The following is a 15181-nucleotide window of genomic DNA, read 5'->3' as shown; positions in this document are numbered from 1 at the left end:
CCCTACTGATTTTAATGCAGATTCTAGGGCTACAGATTTTTAGGTAAAGGGGAAGGCTAGAAAAAAAAAACACAAGAGACTGCAGGTGCTGGAATCTGGAGCCAAAAATAAACTGCTGGAGGAACTCAGTGGGTCTGGCAGCATCTGTGGAGATAGAGGAATAGTTGAAGTTTTGGGTCAAAACTCTGCATCAGTACTGAGAGTGTAGAGGAGATACCCCGTATAAAGAGGTGAGGGGGAGGGATGAGACAGGAGCTGGCAGGCAATAGGTGGAACCAGGTGAGAAGGAAGATAATGGGCGGAAGGAGCCAGGTAGGGGGAGGGGAGGGTGGAGGTAGAGTCAGAAGCTGGTAGGGGCTGCTGATTCTGGAATCTGATAAGTAAGGAAGGCGACAAGTGGAACTGGATAAGGGAGGATGGTGGGAAAGTAACCGGGTAACGGGGGTCTGGGGTGGTGGTTTTAGAAAGTAGGGTTGAGACAACCTGGGTGACTCAAAGAGAAAGGAGCATAAGGGGTGTGGATTACCTGAAATTGGAAAATTCAATGTTCATATCATTAAGTTGTAGACTATCCAGGCAGAATATGAGGTACTGTTCTTCTACTTTGTGTTTGGTCTCAACCTGGCAGTGGAGAAGGCAGAGGACAGAGATCAGTGCGGGAATGGGAGTCGAAATGGCACGCAACTGGGAGTTTGCTTCAATATTTTTAAAAAAAAATAATTTTAGTGGGTTTTATATGTCACAATGTCAGAGATATGAAAAAAACAAAGATTGCTTATTATTTTTACAGTCAGTAAAGCTGAACTGGGACTTGAACAATTGTCAAGTCTTTCCTGGCAGATTTGGGTAGTACCAAACTGATGCATTGCCAGAAATCCTGCCATTGTACTGGCCACATCTCTGAAGTCCTGGACGCTATCGGGCAAATGAAATTGGCATTCTACATCTGGACCAGATAAGTGCAGATCAGCAAAATCTGGTTTATTAACTTGCTTCTCTCTTCACAAATGCTGCCTGAGTATTTCTAGCATTTTCTATTTTTAATATTGAAGAATAATCACTTACCTCAGGTCCAATAATAACCAAATAAACACATGGTTCCACTTTATGCCAAGCTAGAAAGCAAGATAAAGATTTTTTAAAATGACCTGAAATGCAACAAAGAACATTTAAATCTATAATGTAATATTTTACAAACTCACAGAAGGAATATTTACTATGGATTCCCTCATATTTCAGGAAATATTTCATATTTCCTTATATTTCATAATGATGGAAAACAACCTCATTCAATATTGGAATTAAACCACAAAAGTAACTCCAAAACTGCCATTAACTGTGGAATCGGGGGTCACAAGTACAATCTCAAGTGGTTAAGTACAGGCAACTTAAACTGTAATTGTGCTACACAGAGTACAGTGAATGAGTGGATTGAAATAATGGAGGCAGGTAGTTTGGAAAAATTGAGAAGGAATTAGATAGATACTTGAATGATTTGAAAGGTATTAATTCTTGAGGTAGACCTGACAGATTGTCAAGTTTTTTTTGAAGTTGCACTGCTTTTACACCTAATGTTTTCTATACTACTGATGCTCAATTAACTATAACACAAACTTAAAGGCTGGACTGACAAGCCTTTGTTACTTGAATTATCCAAGTTATTTTCCATTCATTTGATCAAAAACCTGCTAGCAGTGAATTAAACAGAGATCCACATAAATTTATCAGAAACCCTCCCATATTTAAAATTAGAAAAATAGAAGACAGTCACCATTAAATGCAATAAGGAATTCAGGCAAACTTCTTTATCCAGAGAGAAAGATTAAGATGTGGAACTCATTACTAGAAAGAGTGCAAGTGGCACAGATGCAAAATGGGAAGCTAGATAGACAAATAAAGGAGGAAGGTAAATCAATAGGATTAGACAAATTAGGGTAGCAGAAGTCTTCTATGAAGCACAAACACCAGGGAGAGACCTATTGGGTCAAATAGCCTATTAGGCATTGTACAGTCTGTGTTCTATCAAGTGCTATAGCATCTGCTACCTTGTTGTATAAGGGTAAACTATTGGTAAATAGAATGCTTCCAAGCCTTTCATTGCATACCTTATATTTTCCTTCACAGAAGGAATGTCTCATTGGAAAATACAATTAGAAAATAGTTAGTGTTTTGGCAGAAAAGTCTATTATTCCAGTATTTATTTATTTTTAAAAAATCTTGCCCTGCAGCATATAAAAAGCTTAAGAAGCTGCAAGAGAGATCAATAAGTTGCAAGAATGAAGTGCATCATTCTGAGTCATCAACCTTTGCTTGTATTAAACTGTTTGTATGCAAGGATGTACAATCTCTCTTTTTTTAAGACTTCAATTACACTTTCACAAAGTAATAGTTCCAATCAACAAAAATCATTAATAAAAAGATCAACAATTCAGGGCAGAATACTTATATCTGGAAGGTAAATTGAGAGTTGAATTAAAATTACACCTACGGTAAGGTCCAGAGAATCTTTAATATATTAGATTAATAAAATCTGAATTGATTACCCGAGAAAGCGTCCACCAAATAGAGCGGATCTTTGACTTGCCGAAGTCCGCACACCAAAAGGAAGATGTATGGGTCAATACTCTTGAATTGAATCCCTGTAATCATTATACAGAAAATGGTACATTTTCTTTATTTATAAAGTAGAAAAATGATACTAAGCAACCCTTTCATTTTGAAATACTGTACATCTAACTTCCTTTTCTTCATATTTTAATTTTCACCTTTTGTTGGTTAGTAAGTTTCAAGATGAAAGAAATATGATGTCAGTCTGTAAATAATCTTCCATATATAGAGTGCAACAAAACTATATAGATGGACTTGAGAAACATAATTGGAGGTTTTATTTGAATAAGAAAACAACTTTACAAGCTACCAACAGTATAAGTAAATAGAGATCACAACTTGAAATAAATTAGATCAGATGAAGCACTTAGTCTAGTCTCACTTTTCTATTTTCGTTGAACAGAAAAGCAGCATTGAAAAGCATTCGGTATTTTGATTAACGATGCTGGTTCAGTTATTGAAACCCGTTGCACCAAATATGCCACATTGCTTTCTGAATCAAAATAAAAGATACTGGAAAAAATTTCAGTATTTTAGCGGGGTCATTTAAAAAAAACTAGCAAAGTAGTTTTAAAACCAGCATGTATTTTAGCCTTGTCCTGAGGTTGTTTCCTCTTAATTGGAGATACTTCATGCACACTTTGCTTCTTTTTGTTTCCTAAAGACTGGGATGGAAACACATCAGACCACCAGTGGGAAATTGAAATTGTGCAACCTATTTTTAGGGCTTAGGAGGGTATGAGGGGGTTGGTGGAAAAAGATTAAATTTGGTGCAGTAAAACAGAATAATCAGGCACACATGGAAGATTGGTACATCCGTACTCACCAACTATGATAACAAGATAGTCCAATAACTTCTACCATCCAGTTATCTCCAGACCCTGTATCATTTTTACCCTACAGAAAGCAAGTTTTAAAAAAATCCAAATGCAAAGTAATTTTTTTTCCTACGCATAACAAATGATTTTCTTCAATAACTCAATCCTGTGTTGAAAATAAACAGCAAACTATTTGATATTTGCTCTCAGTTTGAGATGACATTTGAATATCAACTAAATGAATGCTTTATAATCCACTGCCATTGATCCCATATTTGATTGATTTATGAATTTATTTTGGAAAAATGGGTAAATGTTTGAATGAGTTTACAATCAAAATATTAACCTATGCTTCCTTCATACAAACAGCAATGAACTGGTCTGCATTTTTACACTTACTGGTTCTATGCAACTCAATAATCTGGAAAATTAATAAGTCAGGGGGCATGTTACAAATTTTGACATTTAGTTCATTACTTCATGCAAAAATACAAACAGAACCATTGATCTAATTCAGCCAAATTATCCTGATGTTGAAGTGTGCGACTTCCTTAAATGCACCAACTTCTAACCACATAATGAATTTGATTACGAGTACTCTACAAAAAAAAACTTTGCTTCAAATAGCATGGAAACATTTGTTTGAATAAAACCAAAAATTTCACAAGCTACTGATAGTAAAACAAACACTTGATCAGAATTTAAAATAAATTTAATTGAATAAAATCACATATAACATCTCTGAAACTGACACTAGCCACCTCTGAGGTCCTACACCAAGCTATTCGAAATTCCAATCACTTTAATGGAAGTTCTCTTCCAGGAGAATGAGGAAGCAGTGTTTTTTTAAAAAATCATTTTACTTTAGTTAATATTATTTTTCATTTATAAATGTTTTAATGTATTTTAATTAATTTTAAAACTTTTATATTTACAGCAATGTTTTTAAAATGTTTCCAATATTCTGAGGCATTTAAAAACTGGAAAAAAATCATGCAAGTCAAAAGCTCCACCCTCATCTTTGCTTTCTGTCAAAGCTCATCAAGGCAGCTCATTGGAAAGTCCTGGCAGCATCCCATCTGAAGCCTTGTCACTGCTGAGGTCTGGCTATGCCATGCATATCGCCACATGGTGCAGAGGGTCAGCTGAGACGGTTCTCCTCATTTACCCAGTTAAGTGTAGGGACTGCAAGCAGACAGTCTAGGCTGGATCAAGTATGACTGAGCCCACTGAGTTCTAATAACAAGAGGCTTTTGAAACCATAAATATAATTTTGCACAGTAATTTGTTATTAACTGTCGATTTTAAAATTCAGAGGCTTATTAATTTAACCATAAGCAGCAGCAATATAGTTTTACCTTTAATTAGACACAAATAGAGAACAACTGATTTTTTGATGTTATATTACATAATTCCAATCAAAAGATAAATGATAAATTATGTTCTTTATACAAATCCCACCTCAGGTAGATTTTTTCTGTTAATAAAAGGTTTTACTAAGAAGGTACTCCTACAATGCACATTTGTTAGCTGCAGGATTTAATATCAAATGCAGTGTGTACAGTCTGAGGTTACATTATATTATTTATTCTAGTAAGAATAACGTTACTACATGTTGTGTTACTTCATTTTTTGAATCCTCCCAATTGGTGAAAACATACAACCAGGTCCATGCAATGTTAAAATTGTACAATATTTGTCATACAAATAATACTCTTTGGATAATATTAGGCAAAATCATACACTACATCCATCTCAAATAAAATGCCAGATGTTCTCATTAAAATGCCTTCACAAAACCATACCTGAATTTTGAAGGAATTCTCCCCAGTTAAATTTTGCACAAGGCTTAGTCACCACACCTAAATTCCATTGGAAGACACATAATAAAGAGCAAAAGATAGGTAAACAGTTTTTCTAAAATATTGCAATTCCAATGCTTTGAACATATAAAGAAATATTATCAATGCATAAATGCCTTTAAAATGAATAGTACAGCACAAATATTTAGTAAATATTTTTGCTCCCCATTAAAAGTTTTCCACTATAAGAAACACTTAGCATCCTTGTTAAAATGAAAAAATATCGGTTGAATGTCACTAACATGATGAACTCAATCCAATCAGCAAATGCTTCCCTACTGGATGCCTTGTATTTCAATGTCTGACTAATTTGGACTGTTCAACTGGCCTCAGACTGAAACAATAACAACTTGCTGTTGGGTAACACTGGGATGACTAAAGTCGTAACTTTTTTTTTGCTCTTCATGAACTCTATTCTTTGATACTGGTTTCACCATCCTTCCAGGATACTTTCTCAGAAGGAGCTATACCATTCACAACCTTGATATCTCGTTTATCCTGTGCAGACTTGCAGACTGCATTTACTTTTTGTCACAAGTCACAAGTCACAAGTTCATCCTCTGCCAATGCTCTTTCAACTCCTTCACAACAGAATTTTATTCTTACAAGTTTTTGTCACCTCACAACTTGACCACTCAAACACTCTTATTGACCTTCACCCTCGATAAACTTCAACTTGTCAAAAACCACGTCACACAAATCCTATCTTTCATCGTGCTATGTTAAAAATTGTGTTTTATTCTGGCAATTTTAATGCTTCAAAAATCTAAGAGAAATTTTACTAATGCAAAAATGCTTTGAAAATGTATTTTATGGTGCAATCTCCTAGAATATCTTTTTGTCCCTCGAAAGAGCTAAACACTAAAATAAACAGACAGCACCTTTGTTCAAATAATGAGTCGGTTAATTTCAGGTGAGTGCTGCTAAAATATCTGAATTCAATCCAATTAACAACAATTGAGCAGTTTACTCCTCTATTGAAAATACTTGTACCTCACTACAAACTGCTTTTATCCATGCATTCTTCACCAATGCCACATTCATAGTTCATTAAGCATCCCATTCCCTTAATTCTACTTTTATGTACAATTGTGCTTTGTTCTACAAAGCTCTTGAGGCCTCACCTCCTAAGTGTTTATACAGAGGAGTGGTGGGTGCCTGGAACAGGATGGCTGGGGTAGTGGTGGAAGCAGATACAATAGCAGCATTTAAGAGGCTTTTAGATAGTCACATGGATATGCAGGGAATCGAGGGATCTACATCATGTGAAGGCAGAAAGGATTTAATTTAATTTGGCATTGTGTTCAGTGCAGACATTGTGGGCTGTACTGATCTTTGTTCTAAACTTTCAGTCACTCTGTTCTCCAAAGTCTTTTCAAAACCTTCTCTTCAACCAAGCTCTGATTTCCCCGACCCCACTCCCCTGACCTCTTCCTCTCTTACAACTGTGAGGCACCTGAGTTTTTATTCCCATTATAAGAAGATAACAGCACACAATCTCCACTTGGGTACTTTCCAAAATTAGTGATTTAAATGTGGAAGTCATCAATTAATCACAGTAACAAGATCTACATGAGCTTAATTTCTCGTCTATCCTTTTTCAGATATATTTGGTGTGGGAGTGGAGCAAGCTTGCTATCCCACATCTCATAACCTAACTTAAAATGTAGAGAAATCAATGAATACACAAAAAAAATCAAAAGGCTCCTCTGAAAGTTTTTAAATTATGCCACAAAAAGAAAATTTATCTGAGCAAAACATAACCAAGTTGAAATCTATTAGAAAATTTAAACTGCTGCACATTGCAACTAAAATGATATTTTCTAATTAAGTATTCAATAGCACCTTTGAATTGAGCCTGCTAAACAACTTCAATTGTTATAAAACACTCATTAAAATCATTACAATCATCACAATACTGTAGGCTACGACTCCAGAAAACTTTAAAATATTGCACTTTGCAACATCTTGGGACTGACTGCAGGCACAATGGCGTGGGAGATGGTGTGGGAATGTAACATTCAAGTTGTCTTCACCTGCATTCTGCAAAATCCTTTAAGTGCTTTGCATTTTAACAGAATTTAGAAGTTAATAATTATACTAATTGGGTTCCCAATTGTTATGAAACAGATTTGAGGTCTCGAAGGACAAGGACTCCAAACACAGTCTTAGAGATAAATCATTAATTTACAAAGACAAACACGGGGAAAAGGTAATGGGGACAACACACACACACGCGCACCGGTGACAGTGAGCGTGGGAAAATCGTAACAAGGGTAAAATACACACACGCACACACAACGAACTAGGTACGGACAATCAAGGAAAAGCAATACAATACCTGCCACCCCTTGAATCAGTGCAGGCACGGCTCTACACCACCAGGAATATCAACTAGAACACTCCTAACCCTATTGCAGTGCACACCTTACCAACGATCTCTCCAGCACCGTTTCCACGGTTCCTTGGCCTGGCATGAAGCAGGATGAATCCCTCAGAGCAATCAAAGAGAGCAAACCAGGCACATGTGGCAATCTTTATAGTGCTGGAGGGCTGGTGGGGGGGGTTCCAGCCCAGGTAGTTCAAAAAGGCCAATGGCCCAAGGCCAAGTACAAAGGTGCTTAAAGGGACCAATGGTCAGGTGTGCACTGATGGGTGGGGTGGAGCCAAACCTTGATTGACAGTGGTGTGTCTTTCGACCAGGTAGTGGGCAGTGCTGTCACGCGACAGCCACGGCCCTCCACAATATACCAATGGAAATCCCATTTTCCAGGATACCCACTAAATGAAGAGGAGCAAACCAGCAAGAGGCTGGAAGGGGAAGTAAGGTTAGGCAACTAGAGGAAAGCCAGATGATTCTTCCAGAGCTGATCTTTCACAAGAACTTTACCTCAAGAGATTGTGTTTCATTCATGAAGCTTCTTAGAAATTCTACTCAGTTCTGCAGCCAGTAAGTTATATGGCACAGAAAGGTACCCTTTGGCCCAATTCATCCATGCCATCTTTGACCAAAGTTTACAGTGCAGCAGCAGACTTCTTTAACTATAACATACGAAGAGGCGGCATTCTGAAACTTCATGCTGCAGTTTCATTGATAACCGCATTAATGGAGGTGGTTTAGGTCCTTACAGAAAAGAAAGTAGCTGCTATGGTTGATGCTGCAAAGTTACTGAGATCCATGTGAGATGTGCTTAAAGAATAAAAGAACAGTATTTTTCTTTCTTTGGGCACTTCATCTAAAATTTACGTCCTCTCCAACCTCTATGGTTCAAGTAAAAAAATCCTTGCACCTGAATATTGAACTTCAGTGGCACATCAATTTTCTACTGGCCTACAACAAAATCAAACACTAGGCAGTATCTTTCAACTATTTCCAGAAGTATTACCTGTTTTTCTCCTCCTACCCACCCAAGTGTAGCCATAATTTTTTGCCTATCTTAACACTTCTACATATCACTGATGGCCTGTCATCAGATGTTGATGCTATTATAAGATATTATGTGCCACTTTGAAAGAAGAATCATTTGGATGAACAACTATCTAACAATACCCTTGGCAACATTATCATAAAGGGAGTATACAGGCCATCCCCAGGTAACAGACACATTCTGTTCTTATGTTCATAAATCAATTTTTTCCATTAAGTTGGAAAATACACAAAAGTATCTCGCTATGGTAACCATACCTCCACAGTATTGTAAGGAATGGCATCAATAGCACATTAGACTGATTTGAAAGAACGATTACTTAAAATGGTGAAAGAGGGAGGAAACTAGTTTTGCCATTTGTAGGATTAACTGCATATACATGTCAGACTTTTGAATTGAATAATATAATGGGAGCTTGCTCATATATATGGCTGTCCATAAATCAGGCATTTATAACCTGGGGCAGCCTGTATTTTTGTGTGGGATATGAAAGAAACATTGATCTTACAGTCAAAAAATATACCTTAATCAAACAGCAGGGTAATGCGATAGTAAATCACAAATATGCATACATAGAATATGTAATGAACTGATTCCAACAGTGAACCAGAACTACTTACCTGTAGCATTTGAGCCTGAGGCCTGAGGATGAGATAGACTTCCAATTAAAATGGAAGTGCTGCATAAATCCGAAGAGGCAGTATAACATCTTGTTTCTTTGCTGACTAAAGATATGGCCAAATAATACAGTAAAAATATGATTCCTTTTTATTTCAGATATCAACTTCTTCATTAAAATTCCACTGAAAAATGGCATTTAGCACTATTGTCACTCTGATTGTTGTTCCAAAGAGAATGCCATGTTTAACTGCGTCACTGTGATTGCATTAGTGAAGTGCAAAACAACTCTTGTCACAATGGCTTATTTAAGTGGTGAATTTAACACATAATGTACAAAAATATAAAAACCAGCTGGTTTTGTAGGTAACCAAATAAAATTTAATTTCATATTTGGCAAGACAAAGCATATAATTCTGAAAAATAAGTTAACAAGTGGGATACTGCCTCTTGCCTTCTGTGACATGCTTCATATATACTTGGTCCAGAAAGGTTTGTAATACACAACATTAATCATGCAAAAACTCTACGTATTGTAACTCAAACTGTAGATAAAAACAGCTAATTAAAAAAATTTCAACACTACTGTACATTCATGCAGAAAGAAACAATGGAATAAAGTTCACAGCACCATGCTGAAAAAGGCACCAATACTACAAATGAAGCAGTTTTCAAAACTTACCTTGAGATTGCACATGAATCTTACTGCCAGCGAATGGCTTAAAAATAGGAAACAAAATACAAAATGAATAATACTTCCAAAACTATATTTGTAATAATTTGCAAAAACACAAGCAATACATAGAGCTGATAGAAATAATATTTATAGCTGCATAAGCACAGAAAACAACGAACAATAATTTTTAAGTAGAGTTCAATAGGTAGAAGGAATAAAATACATTTGTTTTATTTGAAGCATCATCTTATCACAAGTCAGCTTCTGATCTTGCAATTCATCTCGATAGTTCACAGTGGAATACAATTATTTGAACTTAGTTTGGCTGAACAAATTAGTCTCAACTTCAAAATTTGTCAGATATACTGCACAATATTTCATTAATTACGTTCCAGTAAAACCAATTGTTTATTAATTATTTAGCACTTAGCAAGTGGTAAATCCTACATTAATCACTTACATTAGATTCTCATGTCTGCAAAGGCTTTTTTGTTTCTAATTTTCCATACTTGCCCCATCATTCCTGGTATGACTCAGTTAAAGAGGCACTGGCCATTCTTCGATTCCTCGCCAAAATAGGCATTTCTCTAATCAAGGAACTGAGACTTCAAGCTATATGGTTATTTTATCATGGAACTTATTATAGCTAAACTTGAATTTCCCCTCAGCCTGCATCCCAGCACTCTTTAAACAGGATAACTGGATAACACATAGTTTTCCTACTCTTAGCTTAAAGGAATTTAGGCCAATTGTGACTCCAAACCGTGAACAACAGACAGAAGAAACTCGGGATCACAACTGCATAGTTAAGTATGATAGAACACCTTGGTTTAACTAAATTAACAGCGAATTCCAGAGCTAGAAGATTTTCAGTGGTTATGTTTTAAAACTGATATATTGATTCTCTTTATTTGATCTGAAATAACTACATATGGAAAACAGAGACTCTGACTTTTAAAGAAGATTGGGAGGAAAATATTAAAGTGAAAATATGACATTTAACTAACTGGAAATGAAATATGTTGCTTTACGGTCCTCCGTTCAGGCAAGTGTTATAGCAATTTAATGCTTACTTGAATATCCTGTTTCTAAAATCTTTAACCATTTTTCATAATAATTAATTTAACCTAAAATCATGGAAACCATATTGCTCTCAAAATGTTGACTTCCTGTATGAAACATGAGCAGCTCATTTTTGCAGTTTAACATTATACAATACACAGCACCATAGTATAAAAATGCTTCTAAGGAGTCCCACTGGATGTTTGTTAGATTATGATTAGCTAATGGTCCATTCACACTGAAATGCGGACCATATTAAGGTGACAAAAGACCTTTCTATATAAAAAGAAAACCAGTGGCAAGGTCTAAATACTAATTAATCTTACTTTTCTGTGGCATGGAATCTCATAGCATCTGCCATTAGTGAGAAATGCCTTTGCGAATTTACATTTTTAATTTTGTGTTACAGAATGCTGAATGTGTGAAATGATAAGATTGCAGTGAGATAATTTCAAACTAGTTGGCAGCCCATGTGTTAGTTGTTTCTAAACTCTAAACAGATGGGATCCTGTCCTCAATTGTTCCAGGATATCCTCACTGTCTGGCACTACAGTATCCTTCCTTTCTCACTTCTGCTGCCTTGACATGCTACAAGAGGGAAAAGCAAAAATGAACATAAGATTTAAGTGACCTAAGCAATGGTTAATAAAGGTTTACCATTGCCCCTTCACTATTGTACTCTATACATAATAAAATTGGGGTCCACAAAGACAGTCTTATTGAATTGGTTGAATACTTTAGAAATTCCCTACTCCCCCTTTTCCATTTGTTATTGCTATCCTGATTTCCATTTGGATAGTTGAAAGTCTTCCTTTATCACTACTCTATGGCTTTGCACATCTGTAACTTTGCTGCAAATTTTCTTCACAATATCCTTCAGACTAGTTGGCAGCCTCTGTGTTAGTTGTTTCTTAACTCTAAACGTAGAGATTCTATCCTTGATTGTTCCAGGATATCCTCACTGGTCAGCAGTACACTATTCTATCCTTGATCGATACTGCTGTTTCCATTCCTTTCTTCCAACCACTATCTTTCTGAATACCTTGCATCTACAAATCTTGAGAACATAATTTCTGCCCATCTTTTAGACAGGTTTCTGTCATTGCCATCATATTTACCACATTGTCATTCCACTTGCAGCTTGTATAATATGGTTCTTGTGTTTAGGTACTTGTCCTGTAAACCTATTTTAAATCTCCTTGTACTCTCTTTTAGTCTGGTCCTTCCTAAAACCAGTTATTATTTCACTTATCCTTTGATCTAGTTCAAATGGTGTGTACTGATGTGCTTAGTCAATTACACTATCACTGCCCGGTCGTTTTAATCACAGGTTCTGGTGTTGCATTCAAGAACTTATTCATTCTTCTTGAGAGCAAAGGCTAATGAAGACTATTAAGAAAAATAAAATTACAAATATTTACACACAAGAATCTGAACCAAGTTAGCTTTAGCCACATCATGTCAGAAAACAACTGAACATCGAGTTACTTGAAGCTTGAGGAGAATTCTTGCTGAGATGGTACACAGCTTTATCAAGACCTCATTTGGAGCATTGTGTGCTGGTTTGCTCTCCATACTTAAGGCAGGATTTACCTGCCATGGAGACAGTAATAGCACAGATTAACTCGATTGAGTCCAAAGATGACGGAGTTGATGTATATCGAGAGATATTCTTCTAAACTGCTGAGACTAAGTAGTAATCTCATTGACATACACACAAGCTTCTGAGGGGGAGTTAAAAGGGTAGAAATCAAGATGCTGTTTCCTTTAGCTTTTATAACCAGGAGTATTGCCTCAGGATAAGGAGTCAGCCATTTAGAACCGCAATGAAAAGTTTCTTTTAATGCACAAGTTTATACATCTTTGGCATTCTCTACTTCAGATGGCTCTGAATGCTCAGTCATTGAGTGCTCCAGACATTCAAGACTAAGGAAAGTCGCAGGCTATTGATACCAGATCGCAAAGTGGATTAGACACAGAATCTGTCATGATTTATTAGGCCTACTCCTGCCTCCATTCTTTATGGACCTGGCAGTAAAACAACATTCAAAGAATTTGATAAATTCTACCATTGTTAGTTATTCTACCTCTTGTTTCATCGTTCATTGTCATGTATAATCAGATTTAAAATCACTTAGACTTGCATATAGTGCCTTCACCTTCCCATCAGTACATCCCAAAGCATTTCTTAGTTATTAAGCCAAAAATTACATCAAAGTGACAATGGAACTTGATACTCAAATTTAACTTGGTTACATTGTTCCTTCTCCTGTTATCATATCAAGATAATAGTTTACCCATGGAATACAAATAGCTTTGGGAAACTAACTTCATGATGGTTCATGATGCAGGCATAACAAGGTTAGCATGGGATCCAAATTCCTCTGGTAGTTTTTAACCTGTCATACATGGGAGGGCATGATCACATACTGAACAAATTTCTTTCAGTTAATAATTATTGCTTGCTATATTTATCCCAAATTGGAACCTATAGAAAATAATTACTTGGATGAGCAAACATGCCAACTTTTACCTCTGAATAAATATTAACATTTCTGTTATGAATGAATTACTGATTCTTAATAGCAACAGTAAATGAAGACGATGGATAAAATTTCAAAAGTGATTCCTTCTTGGAAAAGCTTTTCTTTTGGGAAAAACAATGGTTATAAAATGACCAGAGTACAGTATACAGTTACTCTACAAGACATCTATTACCAAGGATAAAGACTAATAACAAGTGGCAAATTAATAAAAGAATAAAGAGATCATTAGTTCAAGAGTTCTAACTTCATTTTGTTTATAAAGTGTTTGAAATCCATTCATGAATACCTCAGTATGTTCCTCAGCCTATAATGACAGGTTTTTGTAGACCTACAAATGCAAGTACAATCACAGTCCTCAACTTTGAAACATTTGTTGCTTGAGCAGGAAGTCCGTTCTTTTAAAAAAAATTCTCAGGAGGCAATGGTGACAGAGCTACATTTATTCCATATCCTCAGTTACTTTGAGGGAATATGACATCAGCCTTTTCCTTGAACCAATGCAGTCCTGTAGTGATGGTGTTAAGTCCTATATTAGAGCAATATTGGAAAAATTACTATTTAATGTCTTTGCCCATTAAGGTGAGAAGGTTAGGCAATACCAGGAAGCTTGTTTAACTCAGCAGAGGCTTTTGATTAGGGCCTAAGGTCAGTTACAAATCCAGAGTTCAAGAAGGGCCTGGTTTTATTTGAGCACGTGCATTGGAGAAGATCTGTCACCTCGAGGAACTTTTCAAAGATACAGAGCTGGAGCACAAATTTATAGTTCATATTTTTCTCAATACAATATTTCATGGTAGTCTCTCATTCCTATTACTTTGTGCAGATGCACAGATGTTCTCCTGTTATCTCTATCCCAGCCTTGGGCCCGTTTATTCCCAGAGTGAATCAATTTTCCAATCTGGCCCCCCATTTCCCTCATCTCCTCTCTGTATAGCAATGAATAGTCTATAATTGCTATTTGTTCAGTCATCACTCTAAGTGCTACCATTTGGACAAGTATCCATTATACAGTTCTTATGCTAAATTCTGATATAAATGCTGTAAATACTCACTACTTCACTTTCAAGAGTTTGACTTTATGGGCGAGTTTGTGGTCTGCTATACCACAGATAGGCTTCACTATATATTAAATGATCCAGGCTCCAAAAATCTGATTGACATTCAATACAATATCCACCGTTTAGATGTTGTGACTAATTTTAGCTCTTTGTTTGAGAAGACAGAGCTAAAGTGGTACAAACCTTTCAGTGCAGGCAACAGTCAGGCTGTCATGGGCTAAATATGACTTCTACTGAAGTTTAAATAGTTGTTTGTTCTGAAAGGTTACTATGGAGTGCATCTTTCCATTTCAGCCCCAATGACTCATGATGAGTAATCTGTTACGTGTCATTACTGAAAGTTGCAGTTAAATCTTCTACCTTGATAAGATCTTAATCAGATATAGTTCGGATACAATCGATTAAATTAAAAGGTGAGAATCAGTTATTCCCTTGGTTTAGAAACTTCAAATTTGACCACTGTGGGATTATCGGTCCAAACTGTTGACACTTTCTTGAAATAAAAT

The 15181-nt window shown here is 36.0% G+C and overlaps 1 protein-coding gene across 5 annotated transcripts in view; it reads right to left on the bottom strand.

The window, feature by feature from the left end:
* The window catches only part of glt1d1 (glycosyltransferase 1 domain containing 1), a 56363-nt gene that overhangs the window by 28042 nt on the left and 13140 nt on the right, over window positions 1–15181 (bottom strand). For 4 of the 5 annotated variants that reach the window (XM_052032106.1, XM_052032105.1, XM_052032107.1 and 1 more), the window contains exons 5-9: window positions 10016–10052; window positions 9336–9440; window positions 5231–5287; window positions 2544–2639; window positions 1066–1115 (exon numbers count right to left, since the gene is read on the bottom strand). In XM_052032106.1, coding sequence (XP_051888066.1) covers window positions 1066–1115; window positions 2544–2639; window positions 5231–5287; window positions 9336–9440; window positions 10016–10052 — 345 coding nt within the window. The remainder of the gene's footprint in view (window positions 1–1065; window positions 1116–2543; window positions 2640–5230; window positions 5288–9335; window positions 9441–10015; window positions 10053–15181) is intronic. The other variant, XM_052032108.1, reaches the window with a different exon arrangement.

The sequence above is a fragment of the Pristis pectinata genome, chromosome 17 (assembly GCF_009764475.1).
Source record: "Pristis pectinata isolate sPriPec2 chromosome 17, sPriPec2.1.pri, whole genome shotgun sequence".
Taxonomy (NCBI): Eukaryota; Metazoa; Chordata; class Chondrichthyes; order Rhinopristiformes; family Pristidae; genus Pristis; species Pristis pectinata.
Note: the sequence above shows the minus strand (reverse complement) of the source record. Positions and strands in the feature narration are given on the sequence as shown.